The sequence below is a fragment of the Cariama cristata genome, unplaced genomic scaffold (genome assembly GCF_000690535.1).
Source record: "Cariama cristata isolate BGI_N322 unplaced genomic scaffold, ASM69053v1 scaffold4980, whole genome shotgun sequence".
In the NCBI taxonomy this organism is placed as follows: domain Eukaryota; kingdom Metazoa; phylum Chordata; class Aves; order Cariamiformes; family Cariamidae; genus Cariama; species Cariama cristata.
Genome location: NW_009595111.1, coordinates 1 through 9,653, shown reverse-complemented (window position 1 = coordinate 9,653; position 9,653 = coordinate 1). Strand labels below are relative to the sequence as shown.

General features: G+C 40.2%; 1 protein-coding gene across 1 annotated transcript in view; it reads right to left on the bottom strand.

Moving 5' to 3' along the window:
• The window catches only part of SOS1 (son of sevenless homolog 1 (Drosophila)), a gene marked incomplete at its 5' end in the record, with an annotated part of 35,120 nt that extends 25,657 nt beyond the window's left edge, over positions 1 to 9,463 (bottom strand). The window contains 3 exons of the mRNA XM_009700573.1: positions 5,129 to 5,227; positions 5,337 to 5,447; positions 9,320 to 9,463. Coding sequence (XP_009698875.1) covers positions 5,129 to 5,227; positions 5,337 to 5,447; positions 9,320 to 9,463 — 354 coding nt within the window. The remainder of the gene's footprint in view (positions 1 to 5,128; positions 5,228 to 5,336; positions 5,448 to 9,319) is intronic.
• Between the last annotated feature and the right edge of the window lie 190 nt (positions 9,464 to 9,653).

Below are 9,653 nucleotides of genomic sequence, written 5' to 3'. Positions count from 1 at the left end.
AGGGGGGGGGGGGGGGGGGGGGGGGTGAGGGGAAGGATCAAAATTTGTCCAGGTTCCTGTAACACCCATTTATTTTCACGAGAGCTTGGCCCTAGGTGTTCAGCATAAACTGCTGCCATGTGAGCTAAAGAGCTATCTACCATTATTAGCTGCAGTCATTGAGAACCCAGAAGAGATCACCAGCCCCAGAGAACAGTCTGCCCCCAATACAGGTCTCCTAATTCCCACAGCACAGGGAAGAATTTCCCCTGCAGGTATTCCTACAAGATGGATCAGAAAACAGGACTCCGGAACCCTACAGTTAAACACTTAAGTGAAGTCAAAAGTCGGAGTTCAGTTAGTGCTTTGACTCCCCAAAGAGGGCACCATCTAGTTAAGAACAGCCTGGCCCTGTGCCATCCTACTCCCTGCTTCAAGGAATCAAAGTACAGCATTTGTTGGTCCAGCAGCAGATTGACAATAACACAGCTCAAGTGTCACTGAGGACTGTAAGCAAAGTGGAAGGAGGAATTTTTTACTTATACTTTTGATTTTGCAGAAAAGCACTTTTAGTGGAATAATGGAAAAAATATTCTCTAAGGTAGTTACTTCTCATTAGAAAAATCCCTGGAAAGAGACATCTGGTTCTCAAAAGCCCAGATACATACCTTGTAAAAAGCAAAAGCACTATACAATTGAATATATAACTGCATCACAACTCTATAACAGATGACAGATCACTGACAATGAAGTGATGCATATGCGCGTATATGTATTTGATACAAACACATAGGAAATCCATCAATGAATACTACAGCTAGAAAGAAAAAGTTAAATACATTCTGAATAACTTTTTCAATTAAAGAGTTACCTCGGAGAGACCAATTAGTTAGAATAACAATAACCAAGTTTGTGGAGAAAGTGCACACCCCCACCCCCCATGACAAAGTTTTATTTTCCCCTATCATCTTCACTTTGGCTGCCAAACACACAGTTGACTCAAAGCATAAACTCACTAGCATTTAAAGGAGAAGAGAGAAATGCTGTCAATGAAACCACACAAGCAAGCAAGAAATATGGAACCTCATTTACCTGGCTGTATCACCTCCAACTTCTACCATAAGGCACAACTTCTGTACTTTTACAATATTGCAGTTGTAAGTGTTCACGGCTTAACCATATGAAGAAGTTGCTTAAATTTTTCACCTACTGGCATATTCTAGGAAATCTCTTCTTAGACTTGAGACCAATTTTTACATCACCCCAGCTTTTTCTCCCAAGAAACACTCAAATACGCTTTGCAGTCCTTATCACACACTAGCAACAGTTTGGTCAAGCTACATTTCCTCCAGCAGACAGGCCTTCATCTGTCACAGAGACAATAAAATCACACATTATCTCCAGCAGATGTAAAAAGTCATCCTCATTTGCAGTTACATACACAAATACATATAAACCAGTAATACTTCTGCTTTTACTTTTATTTCAAATAGTATTGTACATACAGTTACTGTGTTTGGAAAGAAGCAGACCAGACAAAGTGATTTTGGAAAATAAAATCCTTTGCTGACACTAAGTAAATATTTTCTTAAAATAATTCATAGTTAGTCTGAATCTGTGATTTTCTGGTTTTAATACTAATTCAAGGAGACTTTAAGAATCAACTAAAGCAAGAGAACCTGTTAATTACAGTGCCTGTACTAAATACAAGCAACAGTGTCTTGAGACAATGATCCATAATTGCAGATATTGTAAAAACTTTACAGACTGGCAAAGTTCAACAAATTAAGATTCAAGTAATTCTCCACTCTGGGCTGGGTTACACCAGTTACAGGTGGGATCGCAAACCAACTTCATTAAATTTGTTAGACTCTGGATCATGAGCCTGCTGAAACAAGGCTGTGACTCACAAGTGAGGTCAAAGCTCAAAATAGTTTGAGATTTGTTGCCCAACACAACACACAGAGACACTTACAGGATCAACCTGAAGATACTCTAGTCCTAAACTACTAACATTTCACCACTCTGTGCCTTCTTCAGCAAGATGTAACAAATTTAAAACCATCAGCTTGGGAAAAGGGCGGTTTCTTATCTTGGAAGACCTTGTCAAACCAGAATTATTATTAAGTTAGATTAGCATAGTGAAAGAGGAAGACAAAAAAAAAGTTTAATCGAGGAGTATTTCTACTTGAGCTGAATTGCCAGTCAGTAAAGACTGGCGAGTTACTTATCTAAGAACAAAGTTTGAAAAAAATAAATAAAACACACTAGATGCTGTTGTGAAATGAAAGCATCCTGAGAATTTAAGATCGTTATAGGTAGAATTCCAACTAAAAACACATTTGCAAAGAGATAAGAAGTTTCCATTGATAAGTCATGGGAGCCAAGTCTGTACTTGTTTTTTAAAAAAAAAAAAAATATTCTAGCTCTCCTGTTTTCCAGAAGACATTTTATCTAAGCAAAGTTTATATACGCTTTGAGTCACTTCTACTTGAAAAAAAAGGAATTTTAGAGTAATCTCCTATTTACCCAAAGAAAGGAAAAAGTATCACACCAGCAGACAAATTTAGAGCACGTGAAACAGTGCCCAATTCAATTTAAAAGTCTTTTAAACTTCTTTCTTCAATTACTCAAGGTCATAAATAACTACACTATTTGTACCACCCTACCTTTCACTTAAAAGTCCACATTTCTATTCACAGGATTCTATGAGTTAGAAAAGCCCATTCATATTAGCTGCCAATTTTCAGAAAAGCACAGTCTCTTATGAAACTGCTATTTTATATAGTTAGCTGCTTACATAAAAGTTCGGGGACTTTCAGGTTGGTTGAAGGAAAACACAGCCCTTAGTCATATGCTAATTTTCCAACAAAGTTACAGCAAGGAGCTTCAGCTAAAAATAGAACATGCCTTTGTGTGTTCCTGGTGCCCTGCCAAACTTCAGGAGGGCTTTAGTTTCTACATAGGATAACCATCAGTGGATAGAAATTTACTGGTTTTGCAGTCTGCATAGTTAGAAGGTAACTTCAAGATGCATTTTAAACAGTTAACTTCAAAGTATGCAAGATTACAGAACATAACTCAAAGAAAAACACTAACCCCTTTATCCTTAAATTTATCTATATTCAAGAGAAATAAAATGGTTTTTCCACATACTACTTCGCCAACATATTGTCTCTTCATACCAAAAGATCCATTTTCATAGAATTTTTAACTTGATCATTCATAGATATGCCTTCAATCAGTAAATCGGGTCTCTCACCATACAAAAGAATTCAATAGAACCTTGCATCAGCGAAACTGTCAGGATTATATGGCTAAATACATCCACCAATACCCTTCTGTAGCAGATACCCTTCCGTCAGGCCATTTTTAAGTATAACCAAGCTGGAATCAATTTGAAGATTCCAGATATAAGAAAGAAAATGATATTGCCAGCAGATACTACTTGAGGGAGGGATTCCTATGCTGTGTGCACATGTATGCACTAACCGACAGATGAAGCTACCGCTATGAGAGCTAGTATCTCTCTCTTCATGTGCTCCTATTATCTATCACTTCCTATCATGTGTATCACATCTGACAGACCACAGTGATGGGTGTATTACTAAAATGCGAGATAAGCAACATAGTGGGAAGAAAACCTGGAAGGCTATTATATACAGAACAAAATCCAACTCAACAATATCAGATTTACATGGTGGGGGTGTACAGCACGAATGAGAGAAGACAAGAACTTTACATAAAGCATAGGTCAGGAGTTGCAAAAATATCAGTAAGCTTCCGGAGGTGGGCTTAGCTTAGACTCCAGTTTGCCCTAAGGCAAACATGAGCTGCTCCCTATTTCTGTAAGCACACATGCCCTGTTTCCCCTACTAAAATTACCGACAGTAAGAAGCAACACAGGATGCCTGTGTGTCAGACAACATTAATCCTTCATGCTTCGTCTATTATATAAGACAATACTATGTTCATATGGAAGTACGCAAAGCCATGAGGTACTGCATTTTGAGTCTGTGAGATAAAAGCAGGAGCCGAGAAACCTTATGTATGTGGAGGTCTTTATCATACAAAATGCAGATAAGCTGTATCATACCTCCCTTCCAATGGACTGTCATGAAAGAAAACATTTAGTATGTTAAAGAAGTCCAAAAAGTCAGACCAAACACATGAGCTAGACAAACAGATTAAGCATACGTTCCAAAATTCAAAAAGAGCATGTTATACAAGATGAGCTATGTGCCAAAGTTGTACGTGTAGATCTAAATCAGTAAAAATGGTGTTAAAACTGTAGACGCTTAGACTCAAGGATGACTTTATTACTGGGTTATTCCAAAACAACCAAACATTCAAGAAAAACACACACAGACTTTTTCAACAGGGAAGAATTTTTTTTTTTACTTCTGATCCAAATTTCCCCAATTAAGTTCTGAACACTGCATCCCTTATGACTTTCCATTAAGTCCAAATGAAGACTTTACTTGAAAGTTTTCCTCAAAATGCTCTACAATCCTTAAAGATTATTATTCAATGCTAACTGATAAACACCCCAGAAAAACATTCTGTAGCTATTTTCTTTACATGTGTATGTTACAGAGTCTTCACTGTTACCCTGCCGATGTGAGGTCTCATTACAAAAGCCCAAGATGCCTATGTATCAACCAAGCCTTCCCTTTGAAGGAAGGATATCACCTTTACAACCACCATGGGATGTGCACTGCAAGAGCACTGAAGTTTTTATGAAAATAAAATGAAGTCTGAAGGGAAATTTTACTGTGATTTTAAATTTACAAAGTAACAGCTTAAGAAAGCCTTGAACATTTTCTGTAATGCAGCCATTTGCCATTATCTTACCACTGTTGAAATAATCATTCCATGAATATAAGTCCCTAGATCTCTATTCCTTTTGAAATTAGTAGTAACTTGATTATTCAACACAAATCATTAGCTGCTGTAAAATTTCCATGAAATTACAAGCTGATATTCAGTTATAGCACACACTAGAGCATATAACCTGCTTTTCTTTCATCACAGCAGTTTTATTATTCACATTCTAATACAACGTTTTACATCTAACTGAGCACACAAACCTCTAGTATCCAACACCGAGAATTATGAAAAAAACAACAGATTGACACAACATTCTTACTTTTAGCAGTTCAAAATAATGAAGACAGTGGTAAACAGGGGCAAGGAGCAGACGTGGCAGAACATACTGAACAGCTTCTTTAAAGCCTTCACCTATTGACTAGAAACAAAATAAGTTTAAGTCTTAAAACAACAAATGTATTGACGCAGTAACACAATGTCATTAAAGTAATAATAATAATAATATGGCTTACTTAAAAGAAAGTTACCTGCAAATAAAATGCTGCTCCTGGCTTTGATAATTGACTTAGAAAATGATCATGAAAACCAGGTCGCAAAATATCTTGTGCATATGATTCATATGGATCAAATGCTAGTTCCTAAGAAGAAATACAGAATAATTTTACAAAACTGATTTGATATCTAAAATTTGTTATTTCTTGAAGAATAGACATACACTACATAGGAGAGACTTTTCTGCATACTTTTTCCAAAACACCTATAGAGAAGAATCAATACTTTTACGTGCACAGACTCATAGACTAATTCAGTCTGGAAGAGATCTCTGGAAGTCAACTGGTCCAATTCTCTGTTCAAAGCAGAGCCCACCTGAGGACCAAAGCCAGATCCAGCATCAAAGCTAGCTGAGGTTGCCCAGCTGAGGTCTCATCCAGTTGAGTTCCGAGTACCTCCAAGAAGAGAGGCACCAAAACCGCTCTGGGCAGCCTATTCCAATGTTCGATTGTTCTCGTCACAGATTTCCCACCCCCCACCCCCCCAGTATCTAATCAGGGTTACTCTTTTCACCATCCACATGCTTCCTCTCATCTCACCTCACAGTTGTCTACTATAAACCCGCAGTAACAGTTTGCCTCAGACTTTTCTACACCTTCCCCTCAGGTAACTGAAGACAGCAATAGGATCTCCGTCCTCAGACTTCTCTTCTTAAGATTGAATAAACCCAGCACCCCTAACCCTCTTTGTACATCACGGGCCTCAACTCCTTAATCATCATGGCAACCCTCATGTATAAACATATCTTGTACTCAAAGACCAAAACCAGACACAATATGCCAGATGTGGTCTCCAGTGCTACACAGAAGTGATCCCTCAACCTGCCAGCTACACTTTTCCTCATATAACCCAGTAGGTAGTTAGCCTTCACTGACAATTCCTGAGGATTCCCAAGCCCTGTCGAGCAGTACTTCTCCTCAACCAGGCAAGCTGGACCATTGTATGGGGTTGTGTGATTCCATGTGCAGAACTTCATGTTTGCATTAACTCTGTGAGGTTCCTGTAGGTCCATTTCTGCAGCCTGACAAGTCTCCCAAGAAGTAGCCCTGTCCTCTTGTGTGTTCCCCCACAATTTGCCATCACTTACCAACTCGATGAGGCAGACTTTCTCCCACAACACCAATACAGACATTAAACAGTATCAGCCCCAGTATCAAGCCCTGAGGAATGCCACTAACTACTGGCCACCAGATGGACTTTGTATTGCTGATGACAGTTCTTCAAGCCTGCCAGTCCAGCCAATTTCCCACCCCCTCTATATTTCAACTAGCTTGCTTACATCTCACCAAGCTGACTATAAGGATACTATGAGAGATTGTGCTGAAAACCCTGAAGGGATATTAACTGCTCTTCCCTTTGTCCATGGAGCCAGCCATCTCCTCTTAGAAAGCAGTCTAGTTGGTCAGGTACAGTTTGTCCTTTGGAAATCTCTGCTGGCTGTTACAAACCACCTTCAGTCCTTCACGCGGCCGGATGTGAATTCCAGAAAGATTTGCCAGTCTTCTCAGGCACTGATGAGAGGCTTACCAGCTTCTAGTTTCCAGGATTCTCCTCATCAGTCTTTTTGCAATTGGGTATAACACTTTACCTCCAGTCACTGGAGACCTCTACCACTCACCACTAAATTTCAAGAATTCTAGACAGGGGCCTTGCAACGACATTAGCCAGCTGCCTCAGCATCCTGTCCTGCCCCACAGACTTGCATATATCTACCTTAGATCAATAGTCCCTAACTTGATCTCTGACTTTCACCTCTCTTCCTCAATCTTTGGTAGCAGCCCTAACTGGGAAACTTAGAAGCACATTTTGCCAGTAAAGACCAAGCAAAGGAGGCTTGAGTACCTCATCAGTCCATTCAATGTCCTCCAGCACAGGGTGTCTTACCCCATCAGCAAGGTAACTCGCATTTTCTATCATCTTCTTTTTCATGCTATTTTACTTATACAAGCCCTTCTTGCTTTGCCTCACATTCCTCACCAAGTTTAACCCCAGCTGAGCTGCAGCCCTCTTAATACCATTTCCACCTGCCTAGACAATGCTTCTACATTCCTTCTGGGAAGCCTGTGTTTCTTTTTGAATCATAGAATCATTTAGGTTGAAAAAGACCCTTAAGACCATCGAGTCAACTGTTAACCTAACACTACTAAGTCCACCACTAAACTATGTCCCTAAGCGCCACATCTACACATCTTCTAAATATCTCCAGGGATGGTGACTCTACCACTTTCCTGGGCAGCCTGTTCCAGCGCTTGATAACCCTTTTGGTGAAGAAATTTTCCTTAATATCCAATCTAAACCTCCCCTGTTGCAACTTGAGCCTGTTTCCTCTCATTCTATCGCTTGCTACTTGGGAGAAGAGACCAACCCCCACCTCGCTACAACCTCCTTTCAGGCAGTTGTAGAGAGTGAAAAGGTCTTCCCTGAGCCTCCTTTTCTCCAGTCTAAACAATCCCAGCTCCCTTGGCCGCTCCTCACAGACTTGTTCTCTAGACCCTTCACCATCTTTGCTGCTCTTCTTTGGACATGCTCCAGCACCTTAATGTTTTTCTTGTAGTGACAGGCCCAAGTTTGGTTAAACAGGAAACTCCAAACTGCGCTTGTCCTTGCCTCCTGCTACATCTACTCTTTTTCTTAGGGACTAGGAATGCATACTCCTTGTGCTTTGAACACACCTCTTTTGAAAATAAACCAGCTCTCCTGAGCCCTTTCTACCCTCACGGCAGCCACCAATGTGATCTTGCCTCCCAATTCCCTGAACAAGCTAACTATACTCTCCCAAAGCCCAGGGTCTTCAGTCTGCTTATCTCTTGCATTTTCCTCAGGACCTTAAACTCTACCAGCTCTAGCACCTGCAGCCAAGTCTGCCATTAGCTACTATGTTCCTGCCAGTTCTTCCTCATTCATAAGAAAGAGGTCATCTGCAGCACTGTTCTTAGCTGGCCCATCAGTATGTGCCACAATAAAAAACCTGTCCCCTGTGCCCTCCAGAAATTGTCTGGGTTACTTGAATCACAGTAAGTTGTCCACCCAGCAGATGTCAGGAAGGTTATTCTCCCAGAAGAACCAAGGTCTGTGATAAGGAGATGACTCCTACTTGTTTAGAGGTAGTTTTAGCCACTTGTCAATTGGGCAGTCTTTGCAGGAGAAGCTTGACTACAACATGCCCTTTGGTGGCCTCCTCCTCCAATCCTGAAGCATTCAACTAGCTCATCATTCCTTCTGTAACAGAGCTCCATGTATTTGAGCTGATCTTTTGTTAAGCCTCCTGGCCTCATCTTTCCCACCTGTCCTTGAGTGCCTGTATTCATTCATACAGCCTTTCATCATGCAACTCTTCCTGCCATGTTGCTAATTCCAGTCACATTACAGCTCTGCAACTATGCACAGACTCCCAGATCCTCTTATCTGTACATGAGCTTATGTACCCTGGGGAAACAGACACTTCAAATGAGCCTTTGGTCATCCCACCTTCTTAGGAGGAAGGTGCAAGAGCCTTTGTTGTCATGCTTTCCACTGTACATATCCCTTCTTCCTCTCAATTCTTCAATCTGCAAACTTTGCTCTCCGTCCACTAACTAGCCTAGTTCAAAAGCCGTCCTCACGAGCTTAGCAAGCCTGTTGGCAAAGAAGCCCTTGTTCCACTTTGTCTTTCCACAGCAATCCTGATCTACAGCCAGTTTACAGAATTCCTCAATTTCTGCTGAAGTCTAGTCACAGAGTTTGGGGTTTTGTTTCCCTGTCATGCTCTCTAGTGTTTAGACAGCCCTATAAAAACTGAGGTTTAGGGACTAAAAAGGTAGAAGTACTCTTAAAACAGGCAGTCTATTCTTCATGGTGGGGCTGGAAAAAGAAATCTCAACCTAAACAAAGGCAGCTAGAACAGAGATGCACTTGTCATCTAAGTGCAAGTCATTAAAATACTGAACAGCAAAAAAAAAAACCCCAAATATTTTCTTACCTCCGCCATGTCTTCAAAACAGCTGCCTACTAGCGGATGAGGACTACCTTCATCTGTCATTTCAACAGTGTCTTCTATATGACCCAACAACTTCACACTAAGTTCATGAATGTCTGATATACGACTAAATATATTTTCCACATCCTGCAAAAAGCAACAGAACCAGAGAAAAATGAACAGGGAATTGGACACAACTTTCAAGAGGAAGAATGTTATGTGCAAAGCTACCCTGTTATGACATGAAAGTCAAGCAGTTCCTTAAATAGAACAAAATTATACTTTTTATTATATACTTTCTGTATAATTTATGTAAGATCATAGAATTTATTTTTAA